Genomic DNA, 27,949 nt, shown 5'->3' on the forward strand with positions numbered 1-27,949 from the left:
AGTATTCAACCACCCGCGTTACCGAGTGGACCTGCTCCTTAAACGTGTGTTTTTCGACGTCGGATCATTTACAAATACGACGTCTGAATTTTTTCTACATCTGCTGCTTGGAAGGCGCTATAAGGAACTACGTTAAAATTGTAGCCATTTATTGTAGAATACATATAAGCTGATATACCCCACCCTGTGAGATCTCAGGTAAGAAATACGAGTATGGTTTGGGAATTAATTCTTAGTAATCAACTTTTCAGATATGTTTAGCCTTCCGCGACGGTATGTGATATGATTATGAAATGATAATCTGAAGTGTATAATAATTAGGCGAGAAAGGGATAATTAAAAATCTTAACCGACCGCTCGATCTCATTTAGACCAAATGGAGCGGTCATCTTGAGAACAGAGGTATATATTTCCTTTAGGATAAAGTAAATAATTTTAAAAAAATGCCTTGATGAAAGCCTTTTACAAAAATGGTGTAATATTTTCATTTTCGTTTAATGTCGTTGTAACATCTCTTACCAGATTCATGTCTGAATGAGAGAACAGATGATTTTCCCTTGTTTCCAGTTGAACAATCGCTTTATTGACCAAAAATCCGTTTGCTTTGTAACTTCTTTAGTAAGAAATATTGGATTCTACACTTCACAGTAGATACCCCTTATTCTCGAGAGTTGTACACTTGGCATCCATGAAGTTGAATATGGATTATCATGTACTTTCTTTGATGTGTTTCACTATACTTCTGTTGCTTAAAACAAATACCGAACTAGGTTAAACTAGTCTTTTATCTTTTGGGAATTTTGTCTTTCATGTGATATAGATCAAATGGAATAATTTTTGCAAGTTTTCAACGTCCGCTAAAATTGATAATGAGGTCTTTTAAGTGTAACTAGTGAATTTATAGAATGCCCAACCATCACTGCTTGTTACTTTTTTTCAATTTTCCTGTTTGTAATGTTACCCTTTCTGTGGCAAATTTGCATGAACAGTTATGACCTCTCATTAAGAACCTCTCTATTGATCTATGGTATTCACATTAAGACTGATTCACATTATACATCACGCCACCGTCCCATCAGCCGTGACTGGGATTCATGAAGTGACGTGAACAAGTCCATTTGATTACACGTAAGAAATTCTCACGTACTCTGACGTGACGTGATGTTATAATGTGAGTCAGCCTAAATTTCTGGGGTATTTTTCCTCCTCTGCCGTTCCAATGAGGCAAGAACTTGATCCTCTCTTACGATAAGTGCACCAGGAACCATTTTGATTCATGATTTTGAAATTTACATAAATTTATTTCAGAAAAATTTTCCCTTTATATATCCATTTGAGTGATTATTATAATATGAAAATCTCAGATGGCAAGTTTAATGTACACCATTCATAGTAGTGCAGTTTGAATCTGATATTTCCTTTGCAGTCTGAAGGCCAACATTATTTACTTTATGTTAATCTTAAATTTCAGTGAAATTGATGGGGCAAATGTTCACTTGAGTCTTACGATTGAATTGAACTGAATATAGAATTTAGGCCAAAGGCCAAGCACTGGGACTTCTGAGGCCATTCAGCGCTGAAACGGAAATTGACGGTCAAAGGTTTGAAAGGTGTAACAGGAGGAAAACCGCAGTTGTCCTATGATCATTATTAGGAGAGGGTGGAAAGTGAGATGGAAGAAAGAGAATATGAAAGGAAGTACAGTAAAAGGAACGTGAGGAGTTGCTGCTAGGGACCGAAGGCACGCTGCAAAGAACATTCAGTAATGCCCACAGTGCACCACATGAGATGCACTGACGGCATTTTCCCAAGATAATTTTGTCCCTCTACATTTCAATAACAATAGTGATAATAATGGTGCACAGAAAAAGTATAACTAAAAAAATGTCTAAGGAAGCTTTAAAAAACGCTAAAGTGTAAAGTTAAGGGGAAAGACAAGATTGGGAATAAAAAAACACTGGAGTACCTTTGCAAACCACAGAGAACAAATTGAACGCGATTGCACTAACAAGAAGTCACTGGCAGAAATTTGTAAGAAAATGAACCTCAGAAAGTCTAGAGAAGTCTCATTATTGTTGTTAGAAAACTCAAGAATATTTTGTATTGGTGGGAGACTGGCGCCCGGTAATAGTCACATGAAAAAGAGTCACAATTTTGACAAGGAAAAAAGTCACATTAATTTATGGTGGCCGGTAATAAAGTCACAAGAAAAAAGTCACATGAATTTATGGTTGCCGGTAATAAAGTCAGGAAAAAGTTTTTGGCTGAAAAAGTCACAGGAACAAAGTCGCATTAATTTATGGTGGCCGGTAATAAAGTCACATGAAAAAAGTCACAGGCTAAAAAAAGTCACAAAAAAGTCACATTAATTTACGGTGGCCGGTAAAAAATGACAGGAAAAAAAGTCAATTTTGGCTCACGGGAAAAAGACATTAATTTATGGTGGCCGGTAATAAAATCATGAAAAACGCCACAGAAAAAAAGTCACACAAGGAAAAAGTCACATTAATTTATGGTGGCCAAAAAAGTCACAAGAAAAAGTCACATTAATTCATGGTGGCCGGTAATAAAGTCACAGTTTTGGCGCTGAAAAAAGTCACATTGATTCATGGTGGCCGGTAATAAAGTCACAGGAAAAAAGTCGCAACTGGCTAGGGGAAAAAAGTGACGGGAAAAAAGTCACAATTTATGGTGGCATGTAATAAGTCACAGGAAAAAAGTCGCAATTTTGGCTAGGAAAAAAAGTCACGGGAAAAAGACATTGATTTATGGCGGCCGGTAATAAAGTCACAGAAAAAAAGTCGCAATATTGGCTAGGAAAAAAAGTCACACTAATTTATGGTGGCCGGTAATAAAGTCACAGAAAAAAGTCGCAATTTTGGCTAGGAAAAAATCACACTAATTTATGGTGGCCGGTAACAGTCACAGGAAAAAAAGTCGTTATTTTGGCTAGGAAATAAGTCACGGGAAAAAAGCCACATTAATTTATGGTGGCCGGTAACAAAATCACAGGGGAAAAATTCTCAATATTTCTAAGGGGGGCGGGGTCATTATCTTTATGATATTTACAGTCTTTTGTTTGTGTTTATACAGAAATCCCCCAGGGGGCTTGTACTAAACACGCCGCAAGGGTGGATACATACCGGGTTAAAAAACCTTGGGGTCACTATCTAGGAAAGATTATTGTGACTTTTTCCTGTGACTTTTTCCCTGTGACTTTTTACCTGGATTCCAACACAAAGGGTGTGGAAATTCAAGACAGATCATTAAGAGTTAATCAGTTTCTGGGCCAGTGAAGCCAATTAACGACGAGGCTGTCGTTCACTTTAGTCAGCAAGAAAACAGAAAGATGTTAGATCTTTCTTCTGTTAGGAATTACAGGGTTCCATCCATCGCTTTCTCTTTCAAAGATATCTAAACATATTCAATCAGTTCGTCATATGAAATATGGTAAATTTCTCCATAATCCACTTTAGTCAAGAATGTAAAAGTAAGACTTGCCAACCATTTTAGTTTTCTGTAAAAGAGAACTATTGTGCCGGCTTTGTCTGTCCGCCCGCACTTTCTTCTGTCCGCACTTTTTCTGTCCGCCCTCAGATCTTAAAAACTACTGAGGTTAGAGGGCTGCGAATTGGTATGTTGATCATCCACCCTTCAATCATCGTACATACCAAATTGCATCCCTCTAGCTTCAGTGGTTTTTATTTTATTCAAGGTTAAAGCTACCCATAATCGTGCTTCTACCGAGACCACCGAAAGATAGATCTATTTTCGATGGCCTTGATTACGCACTGTTCAGAAAACTCGATGCATTTTTTTACATTTTTCACTCACATTCTCTCTTTTTCTCTCTTCCCAACAGACAGACAGACATCTAGGCCCAGCTGCTCGTTCAATGCATAATGTTAGTTTCGTCCAGTAAATATCTCTTGCTTTCAATAACCTGCCTGTTCTGTCTTTCGACTGACTGCTACGCTGAGTGAGTTCATTTTTTAATTTCAGTAATATTACAGATAGCACGAGAATAGTGCTGCCCTAAAATGGAAAACTGTAGTATCTGCAAAATATTCGAAACACAAAATACACAAGTTACTGCAGTTTCAGAATGATTCTTCAGTGCTTTATTTAGGGGGTCCCATCTGCAGTATCTGCAAAATCAGTAGTAAGGCAAGGGAAAACTGCAGTATCTACCATTTTTCTCAGTTTTGTATTTTTGCAGATATTGCAGTCTTCCATTTTAGGGCAATACGGCCACACACTTTTATGATTGAACTCATTAATATTATCATCATTCGCATCAATAATAGTAATAAATAGAGCGATAATGGTTATGATAATTGTGTCATCAGTAAACTCATTCTCCATAGCCATTGTCGCGTCTTCAGAATGGCACTGATTATGCAAAAATCTGTTATATTTTCAATAGATTGTATACAGTTTGTTATAGTTTTCACAGGTTATATTCAGTTATTATATTGTCAGGTTTTATCTATAATATATCACTAAATTCATATAATCAAAATGCGTCTATATGCAACAGTTTTGACAATTCCTTCTGCTTTTCAAATTGCACCGTACTTTCGAGAATTACCTTTGAAGACAACTTACTGTATATAGAAATTTTTTACTGACCGCCACCGTTTCCTGAAGCGATCTTCACAATCCCTCAGACCTGAGGCCTCGAGGACGTCCTTGGGACCGTGAAATCTTAAAAGGGGGCCGGAAGTACCCATAAAAGCTACTCGTGTTCTGTACAGTAAATACGATGAAATACCCTGCGGTGAAGTCCGCACGCAGTCCTTTGAAGATAAAATCTTCTGATGGAGATGTTACGAAATGCCGAAAATAAATTAGTCTTCTTTTAATTTTTTGTGTTTATTTTGTATTGAGGATGTTTATTGAGTATTTAGGATGTTTATTATGTATTTAGGAAGTTTATTTTATATTTAGGGTGTTTATTTCGCATTTAGGAAGTTTATTTTATTAAAGAAAATTCTCCAATCTCATAGTGATTTAAATTGAAAGTTTTGAAGAACCCATGTATATACTAAATTTGGCCGTTTTTATCCTATCAGTTTATTGATTTATTTTGTTTGCAGATGAAATAAATTTTGAAGAACCCATGTATATAAATTTGGCCGTTTTTATCCTATCGATTTATTGATTTTGTTTGCAGATAAAATAAATTTGGAAGAACCCATGTATATACTAAATTTGGCCGTTTTTATCTTACCAATTTATTGATTTTTTGTTTGCAGATGAAATGAATTAAAAATAAAATACATCATAACGAGTTTAACCAAATAATTGTCAAGTACCTCCCTCTCTCTCTCTCTGTGTGACCTTGACCCTTGACCCCTGACCCCGACCCAGGGAGAAGATAACGAGCATCACCCTGGACGACATCATGCCGGAGGACAAGAGGCTGTACGACAAGATGAGGCCGCCGAAGAAGGAAGGAAAGCCCACCATCGTCTATTTCCACGTCACCGTCATGGGCATCGACTCCATCAACGAGAATTCCATGGTGAGGTTTTTCTTCTTTTTTTTTTGTTTTTGTTTTGTTTTTGTTTTCTGTAAAAGGGAAGTATTGTGCCGGCTTTGTCTTCTGTCAGTTCGTGCTTTTTCTGTCTGAGCTTTTTACTGTCTGGACTTATTCTGTCTGCACGTTTTTCTGTCCGCACTTTTTTGTCTGCACTTTTTCTGTCTGCACTTTTTCTGTCCGCTCTTTTTCTGCCCGCACTTTTTCTGTCCGAATTTATTCTGTTCACACTTTTTCTGTCCGCAGGTTTTCTGTTTGTACTTTTTTCTGTCCGCACCTTTTCCGTCCGCACTTTTTCTGTCCGCCCTCAGATCTTAAAGACTACTGAGGCTAGAGGGCTGCAAATTGCTATGTTGATCATCCACCCTCCAATCATCAAACATACCAAATTGCATCCCTCTAGCCTTAGTAGTTTTTATTTCATTTAAGGTTAAAGTTGGCCATAATCGTCCTTCTGGCAACGATATAGGACAGGCCACCACCGTGCCGTGGTTAAAGTTTCCTGGGCCGCGGTTCATACAGCATTATACCGAGACCACCGAAAGATCGATCTATTTTCGGTGACCTTGATTATACGCTGTAGCGGCTGTACAGAAAACTCGGTTCATAATCATCATTGTTAATGTCATTGTCGTCATATGCCAGTGTCATTTTCATCATCATGATCATTATATTCATCATTATTGTCACTGTCATCATCATTTTCACTATCTATCATAATCATCATTACTGTCATTACCATTGTATTTGTCATTATCATCATTCCCATTGTCATTATCATTATCAACATTGTCACTGTCATTATCACCATCATTATCATCATCATTGTTATTATCATTATCGTTATAGTAATTGTCATTATCGTTATAGTAATTGTCATTGGCATAATCATTATCAAGGTAATTTCATTTTTATCATTAATCTCATTGTAATTATCATCATTATCATCATCATTGTCATTATTATTATAGTAAATGTCACTGTATTATTGCCATCATTGTCATCATCATCACATTACGATCATTTCATTATCATCATACTCATTGTAATTGTCATCATTATCATTGCCATCATAATCATAATAATTTCATTGTAATCATTATACTCATTGTAATTACCATCTTCATTTTTGTTATCATTATCCTCATTGCAATCATTCATTATCATCTCAGTTGTCATGAACATCATCATCTGCATTATCATTTGTATTGTCATTGTCATTATATCGTCAGTGTCATCAATTCATCATTAAAGTCATGATCATTATCATTATAGTTATCACTGTCATAGTCATCATCTTTACCATCATTGTCTTAATCGCCATTATCGTCATCATTGTAATTGTCATTGTCGTCATAATCATTTTTATCATCAATATCCTCATGTTTATCATATTATGTTTATCATTATCATCATCATCACCATCATCACTGTTATTGTCATCATCGTCGTCATTATCATCATTGTAATCATCAACTTCTGGGTTGTCATCATCACTCATCATCATCATCATTATCATCATCGTATTTCCTTATGTATTGTCGTCCAGTTGAAAGCCATTTATGTAAGTCTGAAATAAAGAAGAGTATTAGAAGAACTTTAACCACGGCCCAGTGGTGGCATGGCCTATATCGTTGCCAGATGCACGGTTATGACTAACTTTAACCTTAAATGAAATAAAAACTACTGAGGCTAGAGGGCTGCAATTTGGTATGTTTGATGATTGGAGGGTGGATGATAAACATACCAATTTGCAGCCCTCTAGCCTCAGTAGTTTTTAAGATTTGAGGGCGGACAGAAAAAGTGCCGACAGAATAAAGTGCGGACAGAATAAAGTGCGGACATAAAAAAGTGCGGGTAGAAAAAAGTGCGGACAGAAAAAGTACCGACAGAAAAAGTACCGACAGAAAAAAGTGCGGACAGAAAAATGTGCTTACAGAAAAAGTGCGGATGGACAGACAAAGCCGGCACAATAGTTTACTTTTACAGAAAACTAAAAATTTATAATAATTTTATCTTGACCCATTTTCATATTCTTTATAGAGAAAACAGACGAATTTATGTCTGTTTTTCTGTACGTCATACATTATTGCAGTTTATTTTTCGACAGGTAATAAATTCATTAAACGTTCAACCATCATATACAGGTAATGTGTGAATGGTAATTTAATAAAAAATGCTGTTTTTAACGATAAATCTCTCCTCTTCAATTCTCCAGACCTACGCAGCGGACATTTTCTTCGCTCAGACCTGGAGCGACCATAGACTGCGTTTGCCTGAAAACATGAATTCAGAATACAGGTGAGCTGTTTAATCAACTCAGTATGATGTTTTTCCTGCTCTGTGGGATTGATTCCGTGTATGTTGTGTATGTGTGTGTATGTTCGCATGCGCAAGCGGAAATTGATAATTGACAGAGAATTCTGAGTAGACGACATGACGAGGAAATTCTAGAATATTGGTTAAGAAGCTTCGGGGAATACTGACGAATTCTGACTGATTATGGCTCAGAAGCACAGTGCTTTAATAAACTTTTAAGAAATATGTATGAAGTCCTACTTTTATTGAAATAAAGTCCTACTTTTATCGAAATAAAGTCCTACTTTTATTGAAATAAAGTCGTATTTTTATTGAAATAAAGTCCTATTTTATTGAAATAGTCCTACTTTTATTGAAATAAAGTCTTGGTTTTATTGAAATAAAGTCCCATTTTTATTGAAATAAAGTCCTTTTATTGAAACAAAGTCCCACTTTTATTGAAATAAAGTCCTACTTTTATTGAAATGGAGTCCTACTTTTATTGAAATAAAGTCCTATTTTATTGAAATAAAGTCCCACTTTTATTGAAATAAAGTCCTACTTTTATTGAAATAAAGTCCTATTTTATTGAAATAAAGTTCTACTTTTATTGAAATAAAGTCCTACTTTCATTGTATAAGAACTGGCAAAAAAGCAATGAATCTAAAGATTAATAGATGAAATGACACTGTTGGTGCTCTAAGACTTAATTAAGAAATTCGTAGGCCTAGTACACAACCTATGAAGCCTCCTTGAAGGACTACACTAACTTTTGGGCTAATAAAAACATCCATTTTCTTGGATATAAAGACTTTAGGCTAACATAAGTATCCACTTTCTACCTCTGAACGGATTTATCCTGTAAATCTAAGGTCAACGAAACGCTGTTTCTTTTGGGTGAAAATTTCCCTTCAGAAGCTCCGTCTCTCTTTCTCGTTCGCACGAAGTAACATGGCGGGCGATCGCGCCCTGATTTCATGATCAATGTAGCGACGCTCTGAAGGGCAACCTGGAGTCGTTCCCGAGGGCGCGAGTGAAGGGGGTGATCGTGAAAGGAATTAATCACTTTGAGAGTGAATGCGTAATGGAGTACATTGAGAAAGGCCGCCGTGGGACTTCAGAGAAACGCTGTGTGGTGGGGGCAGTTATGATTAAATAAGTCAGTTTTATAACAGATTTTTTTATCTGTTACATTTCGATATCGTATCAAATATATCCATTTTTGTAAATCTATTCATTTTTCTTTTACTGTACGCCTATTCACCCTTGGAGGAACTGCTATTAGTTGTTAATTTTCCATTTCTCACTAGGTCTAGCAAAAACTAGGCCTATACAACCTAATTTACGCCAGAGGATTGGCCTATTGAAACTTATTTTGTATTTTTGGCGACAGAATGACTGTAGATACTATCACATATATAAGGAAAGTCAACATCCTGAAATGTAATAGTATATAGCTATGTGCAACATGTATACATTCGTATTAGACCAATACTCTTTTTATATGTTGAAAATGAAGGTGTAAATGATACTGTATTTTGCACTTGTTTTCCAAAAAGATATAAAAAGAAAAAAGTAAAACTTTCTTTATTCTTATTTCTAGAACTTTATCAATCAGCTATGTATGTAGAGTTCCAGTATATTTGCAGCTTATATTGCAATTTAATATTGCAAATACCTGCGGTTCAAAAGATAATGCCCCATTGTATTCAAGGACTGGAGTAGCCACTGTCACTTTTAATGAAATCGCAATGGAAAAACTAAAACTGAATAGTCAATAGTCCATCTTTTCACCTTTTTTCACCTGTGATCGAACGGTTCCAACGCTGGTAGGAAATAGTACAATATAGAAAGCGTTGCCCTAAGATATATATATATATATATATATATATATATATATATATATATATATATATATATATATATATATATATATGGATTAGTACGCTTGCATATCATTGCCAAGGGCACGAGGTCTGTGGTGGCATACCCTGTACTGTTGCAAGCAAGCAGAAAGAAATCAATACGTATATATATGCAACCTTTTCTGCGGCAACATTCAATATGCACTGAGTAGTTTATCCATGTACCACTCGTAGTGAGGAACAAAATGCTTGATTTCAATTGTGGTGTGATGGATGGTAGTTATATCAGTGGCTAATTGTAACTGCCATAATAGGTTTTTTTTTTTTTTTTTTGTCTTATTGACCGTTCTTAGGAACAAGACGTCATGATGGCATGAGTCTACCTAAATCTGACAAGAGTCGCTTTAGTCGGTCTAGACGCTGAAAATTACATTGCTGTTGATCCGAATTCATTATAGAAAATCCATTACGACGTATAATGCAGTACCTCGCAATATCTATATAGACCCAGAAATACTGCATTTACTTTTCAGAGCTGCGAGGATACTGTTATTTATTGCACTCGAAAATCAAGAATGTGTAATGACTTCTCAAGTGGGTGCAATCTTGACAGTGACTGAACCGGCGAATGAAGACCCACATTTCTTGTCCCGCTTTTTACATCTCTCTCTTTCTGCTGATGTTCTGCGCAGATTTCTTAATAATAAACATTCTTCCAACACAGACATTTTTATCTACTGTCAGAGTTAATAATGATCAGTATAAATGTATACTAACTTCCCGGCTTAAACTCGATTCCTCAGTTAGGCCTATCACAAAATATGTGATAAAAGCTCATAAACAAAGAAAAATCATGAAGGTATTGACACGTTGGATGAAAATACGGTGTAAAATTTTTGTAAAAAGGAGGTGAAAGATCTGCTGAGCGATAATAAGAAGAATAAAACATCTTACTCAGCTGTAAGACGAAGGCAAACAAAGGTTCCCCTCGCCATGGCTACTAGACTCAAAGCACTCGATACCCGAACCGCGAGGGACACTGGAGAGGATAATGAAATAAATGACAAAAACTCATCCATGGACTTGTAACAATCCCATTTCTCAGTGATAAATTGACTCGTAGAGAGAAATAGGAACCCAGACAGACGTAAAAGGTAGTAGCCATTTAGCAATAAAACCGGTTTCTGCTGGCTGGGGATCACAACGTCATATGCTCCAACTCGATCTTCCAGCTTTTCCTCTCGAGAATGGAGGACCCTTGATGACGCCCTTGATGTGAGTGATTCTCTCCCGTTTCTCTCTCTCTCTCTTACTCTCTATCTCACTCACTCTCTCTCTCTCTCGGTTACTTTCTGATGAGTATATAATGAAGCACTTTCGCCATGTAAAATTGCTGAGGGCTCTCTTCTCATCGATCTGTTATATATAAACGAACAAGATTGCAAGTAATTGTAGTGCATTTGCTATTTTTCCAATAGGAAACTTTAGAATATCGTTCTGATCTTGTATCAACATAATACAGAAATATATTACAATGTACAGAGGTATTTTATGTATTCATACATCCAGTAGATTGTCTAGATCAAATGTTATGTAACTGCTGTTGGAGACATTTGACAATCAATGGGAAAAGCTGTGCGTGACTTAGAAAGACTGAGGGAAAAAATGTAATAAATATATAACAGAAATGCAATATAGATAGCCTCCGGAATATATGGTATACAGTGGACATCACAGAAAGAAATTAGAAGATTTTATGTTGAAGGTACCGCTGTCTGTGACTGTAAAGACTGGTTTTGTTTGAAAGTGGGCCACGGGCTAAGGTGCATTACGTGTCTTTGGCCGTTCAAAATGCGAGTTGCAAGTTTGGATGGTAAAGGAAAAGGATCGTGAATGACGTGTGGTAATAGCTAATGTTTGCATGTATATGTATGTATATACATATGTATATATATAATATATATATATCTACCGAGGTTAGAGAGCTGCAAATTGGTATGTTGAGATCATCCACCCTCCAATCATCAAACATACCAAACTGCAGCCCTCTAGCATCAGTAGTTTTAATTTTATTTAAGGTTAAATTTAACATAATCGTACTTCTGGCAACGACACAGGACAGGCCACCACGGGGCCACGGTTAAAGATTCATTGGCAGCTGCTTATACAGCATTATACCGAGACCACCGAAAGATAGACCTATTATCGGTGGCCTTGATTATACGCTGTACAGAAAACTGGATTTCTTACTCGTTTTCTTTATGTTCTGATTCCAGGCTCCTCGATCTGGACTGGCTGAAGAACCTGTGGCGTCCAGACAGCTTCTTCAAGAACGCCAAACAGGTGTCCTTCCAGACGATGACCATCCCAAACCACTATGTGTGGTTGTACCACGACTCCAAAATCATGTACATGGTCAAGTAAGTCAACCAGATTTCTATAGCTGGCCTCTGCCCTAAGAACAAACACACATATGCCCACACACACACACACACACACACACACACACACACACACACAGGAGAAGCAGCTAGGGGAAAGATGCACTGGTATTTAAGGCCCTTGAATGAAGGAAAGTGAAAATTCCGACTTAATCTCTATCAGATGCCTTGGGCGATGCGCAAGGGATTTGAATGGCCAGCTGCAATTAAAGGAGAATTTTCCACCTCTACGGAATAATGGTACCTTTTGTTTTTCTTTTCTTTTTTTTCAGGAGAACCAATAAGATACTGGACTGTCTAAGGAAAGCACAATTTGGCAATAGACTAAACGGTTCCTTAGGTGCAGGCTACGAATGAGTAATGATTTATGATTTGATTAGGCCAACATCATAAAAAAGGACTTTGAAAAACGCTTGGTCGTCATATTTAGATGACAAGGAAATGTCTCATCTCTCTCTCTCTCTCTCTCTCTCTCTCTCTCTCTCTCTCTCTCTCTCTCTCTCTCTCTCTCTCGATACGTAGCTCAATAAATAGAAGATTGAGTTTAAATATTAGCTGGTTTCGTCTACACTTACCGTTGTATTAAGTGAAACGGTGTTCGTATCTCTCTCTCTCTCTCTCTCTCTCTCTCTCTCTCTCTCTCTCTCTCTACGCAGCTCAATAAGAAGATTGAGTCTAAACATTAGCGGGTTTCGTCTACACTTACCGTTGTAATAAGCTAAGTGAAACGGTGTTCATTCTCTCTCTCTCTCTCTCTCTCTCTCTCTCCGCAGCTCAATAAATAAGTAGAAGATTGAGTCTAAACTTTAGCTGGTTTCGTCTATACTTACCGTTGTAATAAGTTAAGTGAAGCGGTGTTCTCTCTCTCTCTCTCTCTCTCTCTCTCTCTCTCTCTCTCTCTCTCTACGTAGCTCAATGAGAAGAAGATTGAGTCTAAACATTAGCGGGTTTCGGCTACACTTACCGCTGTAACAAGCTAAGTGAAGCGGTGTTCGTTTCTCTCTCTCTCTCTCTCTCTCTCTCTCTCTCTCTCTCTCTCTCTCTCTCTCTCTCTCTCTCTCTCTTTTCATGTCTCATTAAATCCATAGCCTTTGATAGAATCTCTGAAAAGGAAGCTCTGAGCCTTGTGTAACCGTCTCCATCGAACTTTAATACTCGTGGCGGCATCAACACCACTTTTTCCTTCCTTCCCTCTCGTCTATAGTTCTTCTGACACTTTTTTTTTTGGGGGGGGGGGCGTGGGCTGATGTCCTCATTAGCGATCCATTCTGTCTTAATCCCTTACGTAACTTTATACTCTCTCTCTCTCTCTCTCTCTCTCTCTCTCTCTCTCTCTCTCTCTCTCTCTCTCCATGTCGATCCATGTAGTTCAATGACAAAACGATTGAGTCTAAATATTTGTGGGTTTCGTCTAGATTTACCGTTGTAATAAGTTCAGTGAAACGGTTTTCTTCATCTCTCTCTCTCTCTCTCTCTCTCTCTCTCTCTCTTCGTAGCTCAAGAACGAGAAGACTGAACGTAAATACTAGCAGGTTTAGTCTAGAGTAACGGATTCAAAAAGCTAAATGAAAGTTTTCAACTCTCTCTCTCTCTCTCTCTCTCTCTCTCTCTCTCTCTCTCTCTCTCTCTCTCTCTCTCTACGCACCTCAATAGAAGAAGACTTCGTCTAAATTTACTCTTTTATTAGTTCAGGTAAAACAGCTAGTACTATGTAAGTTCATTTAAGAAAATGCCAATAAATAAACATGATTGATATGAGCAACCAGAACCCCTCTCGTTCCTTTTACTGTCCCTCCGTTCATATTCTTCCTCCGAGCTTATTTTCCATCCTCTCAATTCCCTTTCCAGCGCTGAATGACCTCATATTCCATTCCATTTTTAGGTAAGAGAATTCTGATCGAGATTTCTCAAAAATGTGATGCCAGTTTGTGTTAGATTCGTCAACCAATCAATCAATCGTCAACCTGGACCGTATTCTTGCTTATCACATTCATCTTTCAGTGAGAAATTATTCTCGCTATTCTTCAAGCAATATGATAAAGAATAAGCCCGAATTTGGCGTCCTTGATTCTCGGCCTCTATTCTTGAAGAATGAGCTATTAATGGAGCCGCAGGATTTAAATAGAGCGCTTGAGAGCTCAGTTTAATTATAATTATTGTGTACAATGAATAGAGTAGGCGTACCTTCTGTCTAAACCGGTGCTTCTATTAAGAGGGGTTTCCTTTCAAGTGGCGAGATGGAATTATCCTCTCTCTCTCTCTCTCTCTCTCTCTCTCTCTCTCTCTCTCTCTCTCTCTCTCTCTCTCAAGTAGCAAGAGGATTATTCTCTCTCTCTCTCTCTCTCTCTCTCTCTCTCTCTCTCTCTCTCTCTCAAGCAAGATAGAATTATTCTCTCTCTCTCTCTCTCTCTCTCTCTCTCTCTCTCTCTCTCTCTCTCAAGTAGCAAGATAGGATTATTCTCTCTCTCTCTCTCTCTCTCTCAAGTAGCAAGATAGAATTATTCTCTCTCTCTCTCTCTCTGTCTCTCTCTCCCTCTCTCAAGTAGCAAGATAGAATTATCTCTCTCTCTCTCTCTCTCTCTCTCTCTCTCTCTCTAAAATTCAAACAGAAGAGAATCCCCGCAGCGAGGTAGTGCCGTCAGTGCTCCTTACAGGGTGTACTGTAGGCATTACTAAAAGTTATTTGTAGCGTGCCTAGGTCACTAGCTGCAACCCCTTCCGTTCCTTTTACTGTACCTCCATTCATATTCTCTTTCATCCATCTTGCTTTCCACCCTCTCCTAGCAATTGATTCATAGTGCAACTGCTTTGAGGCTTTCTTCCTGTTACACCTCTCAAACCTTTTAATGTAGATTTCCGTTTCAGGGCTGAATGACCTCATAGGTCCCAATGCTTGGCCTTTGGCCTAAACTCTGTATCCCACCCATTCCAAACAAAAGGGAATGAAATACGAGAATCAACGTCCGACAAATAAGATTTTTAGCAACGATTACGAAAGAAAGAGACGAAACGGACCCGGATATTTAAAAAAAAAAATAACAACCGCCAAAAAAAAAAACCTTCGATACAGAACGACCCCTGAAAATAAAGACGGAACAGGCGAGTTCGTAAGTCTGTCCGGTGGACGAAGCTCCTATTCGTGGGACGTAGGTCGAAGAAGAAGAAGAAGAAGAAGAAGAAGAAAATGAAAAATAAAAAAAAAAAGAAAATCCAACCGGCTGAAGTAGCGAACAGAACCGATGTCAGGTAGATTAGACACGTCCGTTCCTCTGGGCTCTTGCTGAGGAAGGAACGTGAAACAAAAGAAGGAGAGGGCCTGAGGAGCGTTCCTGGGGATGCGTGAGGAGTCGCGGAATGACAAAAGGACGAGGCGATAAACGCAGAAACAGGAGAAAAGGAGAGAAGAAGAGGAAGAAGAAGAAGATGGTCGTAGTAGTAGTAGTAGGCCTAGAGGGGCGGGTTGTGGTGGGAGAGAGAGAGAGAGAGAGTGTGAGAGGTGGGATTTTTAGAGAGAAGAGAGAGAGAGAGAGAGAGAGAGAGAGAGAGGAGGAATATTCAGAATCCTTCCAAAGACATGCCTTAACCAAAGCAGCCCCGTAGGAGGGTTAGTGCCGTCAGTGCACCTCACGCGGTGCACTGTAGGCATTACTCAAGGTTCTTTCCAGCGACTTCGGCGCCTAGCTGCAACCTCTTTCGTTCCTTTTACTGTACCTCCTTTCATATTCTCTCTTTTCCATTTACTTTCCACTCTCTTCTAACTATTGATTCATAGTGCAACTGCTTTGAGGTTTTCTTCCTGTTACACCTTTCAGACCTTTTACTGTCAGTTTCAGTTTCAGCGCTGAATGACCTCATAGGTCCCAGAGCTTGGCCTTTGGCCTAAATCCTATATACTACTACGACTTAACCAAAGCAACTTTCAAAGAACTGTCAAATATTTAGATGATAAAAAATAGCAATTACAATAAAACGCAAAATGAAGTAACGAGAACGTTCTAAATTTCTGTACAAGAAAATATAAATAATTTTTCAAATAAGAAAAAAATACTTAGTTCATTTCATCCATACTTGACCATTGATATCAACATTCTTTCAGCCAGATATTTCTCCTTAATTCTAAGGATGAGAGAGAAAGAGAGAGAGAGAGAGAGAGAGAGGCTAGTACTTTTCAAATGCCTTTGATCTTTGTACTTGAGACCAAAACTTTTCCTATGTCAATTACTTGGGAGTGAAGAGGCCAGTTTATATATATATATATATATATATATATATATATATATATATATATATATATATATATATATATATATATATATATATATATATATATATATATATATATATATATATATATATATATAAATATTACATGTATATGTAAAAGTAAATATATTCTACAGTTTGTCTGTCTTAAGTAAAATAAAAAAGACGTTGTTTGTTCTGTCCACTATCTATCTATCTATCTATCTACTTTCTCATTCGAAGCGCAGTATTCCTTTCCTTGACTACTTCTCTCAGCGTTACTTCCACCCTTTCAATAATCAATCTTTTTACCAAAGTTTTCTGCAACTAGTGTGCCGGCTTTGTCTAGCCCTCTAGCTTAGCAGTTTTTATTTTATTTAAGGTTAAATTTAGCCGCAATCGTGCTTCTGGCAACTATATAGGATAAACCACCACAGGGCCGTGGTTAAAGTTTCATAGGCCGCGGCTCATACAGCATTATACCGAGACCACCGAAAGATAGATCTATTTTCTGTGGCCTTGATTACACGCTGTAGCGGCTGTACAGAAAACTCGATTGCGCCGAAGAAACTTCGGTTCATTATTTACTTTATTTTTTCTTTTTTTTCTTTAGGAGCTCAAAGCTTATCGCCATTTTGGTTTTGTAACTCAAAAAGAATGATTTAATACTCATTCGTTTTCATTGACGTTTATGTTTCCTATTCATGACACTGTCGAGAACCCCTCTCTCTCTCTCTCTCTCTCTCTCTCTCTCTCTCTCTCTCTCTCTCTCCGTACAGCATTCCAGACTCAATTACTCTCCATTGAGGAGACCCTTCACTTTTCATTTCCTAAAAGAACGCTTCTCCAGAGGCTCCATTCAAGATGTGTTTCGTCGTCTATCTCTCCATTTCCTAAAAGAACGTCTGCATAGTACTCGCGCTGTCCATTCAAATACACTACCTACCTACAGATGTTACGTAAAAAATAATGAGGACTCTGAGAAAGTTTTTTTCATTGCAACGCCACTTCTAAACCTCTACAACTCTGCCCTTTTTGTCGGGTTTTTTTTTTGAAAGCAAACTAAACATCGTTTATCGAGTGACGCATCTTCAGAGATCTGTACTTTCTTACAACTTCATTCGAGGTAGAATTTCCTGTTATAGCAGTTCGATGAATATAAACTCATACACATATACCCTCATTTACACAGATACGCACGTATGTATGTATGTATACACACATATATATGTTTGTGTGTGTTTGTACGTGAATCTCTATGCATATTTAAATATATATATATACCATCTTCCCAGGAGGTCCATTGCAGGCTTCCAGAATAACTTTTACTGTTTTTTATTTTCTCTCCTAGTCTTTCTGACCATTGGCTAAATATGGAGTAACAAGTTTTCGCCCCAAATTTCGCAGCCCTTATGAATCACTAAACTGTGTTTTGATTTCACAGTTATATACCTTTTACCAAGTGATAGTGGACCCCCTGTACACGAGGTATGATGTCTCGCAACGCCTGTGTTGTCTGTACAGACAGATAGACAGACATTGTTATCAGGGAGCCGTTTTATTGAAAATTGATAGCGAAAGCGAAGCAATTCCGAACAATGGAAAACGCCGTGTCAGGGGGCCTTGTTTAGAAAATGAGAACGAGAGATAACTCTCTCTCTCTCTCTCTCTCTCTCTCTCTCTCTCTCTCTCTCTCTCTCATTTACACTTTCAATAAGCTGGAATGGCTTAGAACAACCTATATATCTGTCAGATTTGTAACAGAAAATAAGCGTCACTTAAAACCATGATTGTAATGAAATTTTCTATACTCAGTTTTGGTTTGGGGATAAATTTAGAGCCAAATATGAGATCACTAATAAGATTGTCAGCTGTTATAATATCAAGAAAATATTTATGGCATCCCTAAGAAAATCAATTTTAAACATATGAGTACCGAGAGCTTTCGTTTTATATGTATATATATAATATGTATATATATAATATATATACATACATATATCATATATATGTATATATACATATATATGAAATATATATATGTTTATATCTATATATACTGTATATACATTTATATATATTTATATATTTTCTGCCTCACATCAGGATCAGAACCCAGGTCTTTCAACTGAAAGACAAGACCGCTTGTCTTTCAAATGAAAGACCTGGGTTCGATCCTGATGCGAGTCAGAAATTTATTGCTGTTCCACACGTGACTGAGTGTTGATTATTCCTATATATATATATATATATATATATATATATATATATATATATATATATATATATATATATATATATATATATATATATATATATAGTTTCATATATACCTACATACACATATAAGTATATATTTATTTATTTATTTATGCGTGTTTGTCTATGTCCGTCTGCGCATATTTCTTTCCTTTCAGAGGAAGAAAACCTTCCTTTACTGTCCACACTGACCGCTGTTGCCAAAATAGTCCACCGAATCTCGTAGTCCTCAGCAATGACTGATACCCGCGATGACCTTTCTTCCCTACCAGGTTGACCTTGACCTTGTCCTGCGCGATGAACTTCGCCATCTACCCACACGACACGCAGGAATGCAAACTGCAGATGGAAAGTTGTAAGATTTAATTCCGTTTGTTTTTTTCAACCTTTTTTTTTTTTTTAACTTTTAGAGTTAACGTATTGAAATATGAAGCAGAACTAATGTCAGTTACTGACTTATTGAGTTTTTTTACGTTTCTGAGTTATTCTTTTGTCGCTATTTATTCTTATCTTGTATCAGATTCATGTAACAAAATCTAGAAATATAGACCTTGGTAATTGTATTCATATTCAATAAATTGCAATCGTAGAATTTTTTAGCACATAATATTCATATGTACAGCCATATGCACACTATATGTATATATATACATATATCTGTGTGTATGTGTATATATTCATCTGTGTATATAAATTCGGTGGTACCAAAACTCATACTTGGGGTGTCTGTCCTCAAAGATTCGATAGTAGCACTTAGCAGGTCCATTTTTTATTTTTTTATCCTATCGACTGATGAATTTCATGAAATGCATTCGTTTTGGCCAATCAGTTCTTCAGTCAGTGCTGGAAATTAATTTCTGAAGATATGATTGTCACCTATTTTGCCCTAAAATGGAAGACTGCAGTTTCTGCAAAATTTTCGAAATTGAGACATGCCACCTATTGGGCTCGTGAAACACTAATACACAAGTTACTGCAGTTCCAGAATGATTCTTCAGTGCTTTACTTAGGGGGTCCCATTTGCAGTATCTGCAAAATCAGTAGTAAGGCAAGGGGGTATCTACCATTTTTCTCAGTTTTGTATTTTTGCAGGTACTGCAGTCTTCCATTTTAGGGCAATATTGTCAAGTAAGCTTCTAGTGAACTATTGTCCACTTGGCATTTTTATCAGGACTGGAATGAATTCTAGTAGACGCATTTACCTTTTATGCCTGACCTGTCTGTAGCTTTTGGTTAAGAAAACAAATTCTGTGTCCAAGTACAAGATTCGTGAATGAATATCCCAGTCATTACGTCGCGGGTTCGCGTCTCCCCCAGGGCGATGAAAAATCACTGGCTCTGTACAGTGATCAGTTACTGCCGCAGTGTTGGGGGGTCTGCTGCGGTGGGAGGTTGAAACCAACATTCTTTGGAAGCTTGAGTTCCAAGTCAGTGGCCCTTTCGGTGGGCTTGTTCCATGTGAATGGGTTTCATCTACTGAAGTAATAATAATAATAATAATAATAATAATGTTTATGATTTGATTCTGCCGTTATATTTTGTTGCTGGCTGTTATGCAAGAGCTGGTCTTGAAAATATAAGTATATTTGCAGTTTAATAGTCCCTTCAATTGCAAAATACATTCTTCCTCATATCTATATCTATAATGTATCTTCATTTTCATGGGTTTATAAAACATTCTAGATCTCGCAACAGACTAATAACTTAAGAGAGTTATGAACGTAATTTTATTTTCCCTTCTGAGGTCTGTGGTTGGACTTGAGATCGAAATCAAATTCCCACCAACTGGCGTTATATTTTCTTAAGATTCTCTGCATCATCCCTTCTTTTGCCCCTAGCTGCTGCAACCCCTTTCGTTCCTTTTACTGTACCTCCGTTCATATTCTATTTCTTCCATATTACTTCCCACCAACTCCCAGCAATTTCTTAGTAGCGCAACTGCGAGGGTTTTCCCCAGTTACACCTTTCAAACTTTTTTCATGTCATTTTCCGTTTCAGCGTTGAAATACTCACCAAAGGTCCCAGGAATGGAATGGAATATAGAATTTAGGCCAAAGGCCAAGCGCTGGGACCTATGAGGTCATTCAGCGCTGAAACGGAAATTGACAGTAGAAAGGTTTGAAAGGTTGTAACAGGAGGAAAACCTCAAAGCAGTTGCACTATGAATCAATTGTTAGGAGAGGGTTGAGGTAAGAGAATATTGAACGGAGGTACAGTAAAAGGACTGAAAGGGATTGCAGAAGCTAGGGACCAAAGGGAGGCTACGAGAACCTTAAAAGTAAATCCTACACTGTACTGTTGGCCCAGCGTTCGACTCTCCGACCGGCCAATGAAGAATTAGAGGAATTTATTTCTGGTGACAGAAATTCACTCCTCGTCATAATGTGGTTAGGATTCCACAATAAGCCGTAGGCCCCGTTGCTAGGTAACCAGTCGGTTCTTAGCCACGTAAAACAAATCTAATCCTTCGGGCCAGCCCTAGGAGAGCTGTTAACCAGCTCAGTGGTCTGGTTAAACTAAGACATACTTAACTGAAGCCTAAAGTGTACCGCGTTGAGATGCAGTGACGGCACTACCCTCTTAAGATCGCATGGCCTTGGTCCTAAATTCTAACATATTCCAGCGTCACTTCCTACTAGAACCCCGCCACCTTCATCTGGCCACGTAATTCCTCCTTACACAATAAAAACTCACGTAACACCCTCCTCTGTGCCGGAAGAGTGCTGACTCAGCTCCTCCCCTCTTCTCCCTCTGTGACCAGTGTCCCACACGACGGAGGAGCTGATTTTCGAATGGGATCCTGACGTTCCGTTGGCCGTGGACGAGAGCATTGAACTCCCCCAGCAAGATATCATCAGGAACTATACTTCCGATTGCTCGCAAGTGTATCCTACAGGTAGGTCGTTAATTATTATTATTATTATTATTATTATTATTATTATTATTATTATTATTTCAAGGCAAGGTGGCTTCATCGCGAGATAATTCTCGTGTATCTGTTCGTTAGAAATAGACCAGTAGGTGGAGAATCGTGTTTCTGATGAAGCCTTGCGCGTAATATGATAAGCAATGCACGCACACACACACGCATATATATTATATAGATAGATAGATAGATAGATAGATATATACTGATATTGATAAACACAAGCATATACAAACATAGACATATATATATATATATATATATATATATATATATATATATATATATATATATATATATATATATATATATACATATACACACAGTATATTAGCTAAAAATAGATAGATACTGATATTGACAGATACATAAATTACGTAAGATTACACAAATGCGGACAGTATTTGCACGTAAATTACATTACGGTATTTCATAAAGTTACCTATTCGTTTGTATGTAGTGTATATACAAGTATGCAATGTAGCATTTCATACATAGAAATGATAAATTATGCATACGTATGCATATATACATATATATAAATTATCTTCGTTTTCATGAGTTTCATAAAGAATGTAGACTTAAAAATATAAAAATATACATAATAGCTTCAATAAATCTTTATAAAATGAAACACGCAAAAATATAAAAATACATATATCAACTTTAACAAATCTTCAACTTTATCAAATGGAACAGGCAAATGAGAAACAAAGAATTCATTTATCAGAATTTATCTAATATTTTCACTTTACTTTTTTTTTTTTTTTTTCTTTTATGTCTGGGCGGGATATATTGATGTGTTGGCTGCTATACTCTAAACCTTCCTGCTCTTCTGCTACTGCTGTTACTGCTGTTTATGCTTCACTACTGCTGCTGCCCATCTGCTGAACGCTCCTACTTCTGCTGATGAATCTCTGTGGTTATGTTTATCAACTTTTATCAACTATGTTTATTAACTCTTATTAACTTTTATCAACTATGTTTATCAACTCTTATCAACTATGTTTATCAACTCTTATCAACTATGTTTATCAACTCTTATCAACTATGTTTATCAACTTCTTCTACTTAATATTTTCGTCGTGACTTCTAAATAAACCCGACATCTTGCATGTTGATGCACCTTTTTGAATCACTTTATTTTTATGGTTCTCTTTACACCTGAATCATCCCTTATATTCACCTCACTTCTGGTATTCTTTGCACCTGAGTTATCTCTTATATTTACCTCATCTCTGGTCCTCTTTGCACCTGAATAATACTCGCTGAATTCTACCCACCAATTATCTTATATTTTCTTTCCTTTTCCATTTCTTCATGCATTTTTTAATCCTTTCTCTCCTCTTTTCCTACCCCATTCCTTCTCCTCTCTTCTGTACTTCCTCTCGGCATCGTCCCGACAGGAAACTTCACCTGCCTAGAAGTCATCTTCACTCTGAAGAGACGTCTGGGATACTATGTCTTTCACACTTACATTCCTACTTGCCTTATCGTCATTATGTCTGTTAGTAACTCTTTATTCAGAATCCTTTGAACAGACTTGTGTTCTATCTTTAGAATTCTCCTGCGGGGAAGAGATAGTTATTTTGCTAGCCGGTCACTTTTATAGTATATTCTATGGAAAGTTAGTGTTGAAACTGGCATTCAAAAGAAAACAAGAAAGTAGTGATTAAATGTACCTAGGCCTACTAAAAACTCATTTCCTCCTTTGGTATTCAAAGCAAAACATATAGATAGAGTTCAAATGTACGTAGGCCTAGTAAAAACACCCATTTCCTCCTTCAGTATTCAAAAGAAAACAAGAAAGTAGTGTTCAAATGCGTCTAGGCCTACTAAAAACACTCATTTCTTCCATTGTTATTCAAAGCAAAACACATAAATAGAGTTCATATGTACCTAGGCCTACTAAAAACACCCATTTCCTCCTTTAGTATTCAAAAGAAAGCAAGAAAGTAGTGTTCAAATGCACCTAGGCCTACTGAAAACATCATCTCCTCCTTTGGTATTCAAAGCAAAACATATAGATAGAGTTCAAATGTGCCTAGGACTACTAAAAAATCATCTCCTCCTTTACTAATCAGAACAAAAGAAAGTAGTGTTCAAAGGTACCTAAGCCCACTAAAAACACTCATTTCTTCCATTGGTATTCAAAGCAAAACACACAGATAGAGTTCAGATGTACCTAGGCCTACTAAAAACACCCATTTCCTCCTTTAGTATTCAAAAGAAAACAAGAAAGTAGTGATCAAATGTACCTAGGCCTACTAAAAACACCCGTTTCCTCCTTTAGTATTCAAAACAAAACAAGAAAGAAGTGTTCAAATGCACCTAGGCCTACTGAAAACGTCATCTCCTCCTTTAATATTCAAAACAAAAGAAAGTAGTAATAAAATGTACCTAGGCCTACTAAAAACATCACTTCCTCCTCTGGCTTCCAGTGGGTATCGTTCTGGATCAAACCTGAGATCGCCCCAGCCCGGGTGACCTTGGGCGTGACCTCTCTCCTGACCCTCTTCACGCAGCAGGCGAAGTCCCAGGCGTCGCTTCCGCCAGTCTCCTACATCAAGACCATCGACATTTTCATGTCGTCTTGCACAGTGTGAGTATTTTATTAAACTACAGGGGGGTAGCGCCGTCAGTGCACCTCATGCAGTGCGCTGTAGGCATTACTTGAGGTTCTTTGCGGCGTCCCTTGGGCCCCTTGCTGCGACCCCTTTCGTTTCTTTGACTACCTTCGTTCATATTCTCTCTTATCAATTGTTTTATAATTCAATTGCTTTGAGGTTTTCCTCCTGTTACGCCTTTCGAAACTTTCTACTCTCAATTTCCCTTTCAGCCTGAATGACCTCATAGGTCCCGTTGCTTGACCTTTGGCCCAAATTCTATATTCCATTCCATTCCATCCAAACATCAGATAAAGAGTCATGTTGTGAAGCCATTTTGAAAGAGAAACTACTTAACCTCGTTTGTAGTTTTATTATCAAACATTGCTACTAGCCTAAAGCAAGGCTCATGGCGTATCAGGTTTAAATATCTATTGGATGGAATGTTTTCACAAAATTTTACTAAGCAGGATGATAAAGTTATACTTAAAATATAGACATACAATCACACGCCACGTTTGGGGGAACGATGATTGTGGAATGTCGATTGTCGATCGATATTTTTGCCGTAAGATTTCTACGTGAAAATCTCGGAAGAGTTCGATAAAAACATCTAGTATATATCTGTGTTACGCAGTTAATGAGCTTTTCCATCGATTAGAAATAGATGAGAATAGATAGATAGATAAATAGAGAGATATATAAATAAGCTACCAAGCGTGGAGAAAAAAAATCTACCCACTATCAAAAGGCCAAAAAAAAAAAAAATCTAGATGAAAATCACAGCAGTCATCAGTTCCGACGAAATACAAAGAATCTCTCTCTCTCTCTCTCTCTCTCTCTCTCTCTCTCTCTCTCTCTCTCTCTCTTCTAAGAATAGATAAGGAACTCTATACGTGCTCAAGAGTCCCGCCGAAGCCAAAAGAGTTTATCGAATTTAATAGCGATGGTTTAGGCTGAGGCAGAATGAATCTTCTCTCTCTAACCCTTTTTTTTAAGAGACTGTAAGTCTGAATCAATGCACCTATGCTTCACTTTACGATATAATCATAGTTATCAGTCTATCGTCCCCGTAGGGGGGTAGTACCGCCAGTGCACCTCACGCAGTGCACTGTAGGCATTGCTCAAGGTTCTTTCCTTAACCCTCTCCTAACAATTGATTCATAGTGCAAACCTTTTTACTGTCAGTTTCCGTTTCAGCGCTGAATGACCTCATACGTCCCATGGCTTGGTCTTTGGCCTAAATTCTATATCCTTACAAATGCGATAGCAGTTGTAAGGATATGAATGCCAGGACAATTGTAATAACTAATAATATATTTTCTGACCCTCACAGATTCGTGTTCATGGCGCTGATCGAATACGCAATTGTCAACATCATCCTGGGCGATGGGTCGGGCGACGTGGCCAAGCCCAACCCGAAACCCGAGCCCAAAGCCAGCAAGATCACAGACCTGGCCATTAAGGTCAGTATGTGTGTATGTGCGTGTTCGTGTGTAGCTATACTTAATTAATTAGCTTGAGAATACTTATTCATACTCTGAGTTATACTTTTCTCTTTTGCCTGTATTCAAATACATTCGTATTTCTGTGTAGGGGGTTGGGGTTAGTGCCGTCAGTGCACCTCACGCTGTGCACTGTAGGTATTACTTAAGGCTCTTTGCACTGTCCCTTCGGCCCACTAGCTACAATCTCTTTCATTCCTTTTACTGTACCTCCGTTTCAATTCTCGTTCTTCCGTCTGACTTTCCACCCTCTCTGACAATTGTTCCATAGTGCAACTGCTTTGAGGTTTTCCTCCTGTTACACCTTTCAGACCTTCTCACTGTCAATTTCTCTTTCAGCGCTGAATGCCCTCATGGGTGCCAGGGCTTGGCCTTTGGCCTAAATTCTATATTCTGTTCTATTCTCTATTTCTGAGTATTCAATTGCAAGAAATTTAATTGACGAAATATCAACTCTTTTATTTTTAAAAATCTAACCCTTTCTCAGGCAATAGTATCATATAACACTGGATTACGGTTGTCATGAAATACCCCCTCTCTTGTAGTGGGGTAGCGCCGTCAGTGCACCCCTCACGGTGCGCAGTAGGCTTTATTTATGGTTCTCTGCGGCGTCCCTTCGGCCCCTAGCTGCAACCCCTTTCATTCCTTTTACAGAACCTCCACTCATATTCTCTCTCTTCCACCTTGCTATCCACCCTCTCCTAACAATTGTTTCATGTGCAAACTGCGAGGTTTTCCCCCTGTTACACCTTTCAAACCTTTTTACTCTCAGTTCCCCTTTTCAGCGCTGAATGACCTCATAGCTCCCAGTTCTTGGCCTTAGGCCTAAATTCTATATTCCATTCCATTCCAATACTTTGGCCTAAATTCTATATTCCATTCCATTCCAGTGCTTTGGCCTAAATTCTATATTCCATTCCATTCCAATACTTTGGCCTAAATTCTATATTCCATTCCATTCCAGTGCTTTGGCCTAAATTCTATATTCCATTCCATTCCAGTGCTTTGGCCTAAATTCTATATTCCATTCCATTCCAGTGCTTTGGCATAAATTCTATATTCCATTCAATTCCAATGCTTTGGCCTAAATTCTATATTCCATTCCATTCCAGTGCTTTGGCCTAAATTCTATATTCCATTCAATTCCAATGCTTTGGCCTAAATTCTATATTCCATTCAATTCTAATGCTTTGGCCTAAATTCTATATTCCATTCAATTCTAATGCTTTGTGCTTTGGCTAAATTCTATATTCCATTCAATTCCAATGCTTTGGCCTAAATTCTAATTCCATTATATTCCATTCAATTCCATTCCAATGCAGTTTTGGCCTAAATTCTATATTCCATTCCATTCCAGTGCTTTGGCCTAAATTCTATATTCCATTCCATTCCAGTGCTTTGGCCTAAATTCTATATTCCATTCCATTCCAGTGCTTTGGCCTAAATTCTATATTCCATTCCATTCCAATGCTTTGGCCTAAATTCTATATTCCATTCAATTCCAATGCTTTGGCCTAAAGTCTATATTCCATTCCATTCCAGTGCTTTGGCCTAAATTCTATATTCCATTCCATTCCAATACTTTGGCCTAAACTCTATATATTAGCCTAAATTCTATATTCCATTCCATTCCAATACTATGCACAACTGTAGACACAAGAATAGTAATTTACCGTCACGGAAATTCGCGATAAACCAACAATTACAACTCCCTTCCTCTCCCCCCGGACAGGAGAGCCGCCGAATGCTTCTGGGCGAACCGCCCAAACCAGCAGGGCCTACGCCTGCGCAGAAGAGACGAGCCAGAGCTCTGCTCGTCGACCGCATATCTCGTTACGTGTTCCCGATTTCCTTCGCCATTCTCAACGGCATTTACTGGTTCAGCTTCAGACAATACCTTTAGGCGGACTGTCCGGAGAGAGTCCTGAGTATAACAAGTGATAATTTAGGAGTTAAGGAAAGGAGGATGATGTTTGAGAAGTTACTCGTCTGCTATAAAATACGGATGTTTACAGAAGAGGCCATGGAAATATATAGATTACGTATCAACTAGGCAGTCATTCTTTTCGGTGAATATATCAATAGTGTTGCATGTCCCAATTTTGACAGTTTTGACAGTAATATCCTAGTGATGAAATTCGTGTAAACAAGATATCGTCTACAGAGTTTAAATTAGCCACAGTTTGTAAAATAAAATGGAATAATTTTCTCAATTCCTTTTTGAAGGAAATTCAAAATAATGGCAAAAATAATGGCAACTGTTTA

General features: G+C 37.7%; 1 protein-coding gene across 3 annotated transcripts; it reads left to right on the forward strand.

Moving 5' to 3' along the window:
* ort (ora transientless) lies at positions 1-27,911 on the forward strand. 3 transcript variants are annotated; one of them, XM_067126349.1, is made up of 11 exons: positions 1-198; positions 3,863-3,979; positions 5,374-5,527; positions 7,761-7,843; positions 11,982-12,125; positions 18,920-19,002; positions 21,409-21,543; positions 22,980-23,080; positions 24,015-24,175; positions 25,516-25,645; positions 27,417-27,911. In XM_067126349.1, the coding sequence occupies exons 2-11, from the start codon at positions 3,903-3,905 to the stop codon at positions 27,585-27,587; spliced, it is 1,239 nt and encodes a 412-aa protein (XP_066982450.1). In that variant the 5' UTR covers positions 1-198; positions 3,863-3,902; the 3' UTR covers positions 27,588-27,911. The 3 variants fall into 3 exon arrangements, with proteins under 3 accessions (XP_066982450.1, XP_066982451.1, XP_066982452.1); XM_067126350.1 differs by having other exon boundaries at positions 7-198; positions 3,867-3,979; XM_067126351.1 differs by lacking the exon at positions 1-198 and having other exon boundaries at positions 5,259-5,527.
* The last annotated feature ends 38 nt before the right edge of the window (positions 27,912-27,949 follow it).

This window comes from Macrobrachium rosenbergii, chromosome 24, assembly GCF_040412425.1.
Source record: "Macrobrachium rosenbergii isolate ZJJX-2024 chromosome 24, ASM4041242v1, whole genome shotgun sequence".
NCBI lineage: Eukaryota > Metazoa > Arthropoda > Malacostraca > Decapoda > Palaemonidae > Macrobrachium > Macrobrachium rosenbergii.

Excerpts from the sequence above, each read along its gene's own strand:
- ort (XM_067126349.1), top strand. The coding sequence starts at position 3,903 with ATGTTAGTTTCGTCCAGTAAATATCTCTTGCTTTCAATAACCTGCCTG. Across the intron at positions 7,844-11,981 it reads AACATGAATTCAGAATACAG|GCTCCTCGATCTGGACTGGC; the intron begins GTGAGCTGTTTA and ends TTCTGATTCCAG. Across the intron at positions 23,081-24,014 it reads GCCTTATCGTCATTATGTCT|TGGGTATCGTTCTGGATCAA; the intron begins GTTAGTAACTCT and ends TCTGGCTTCCAG.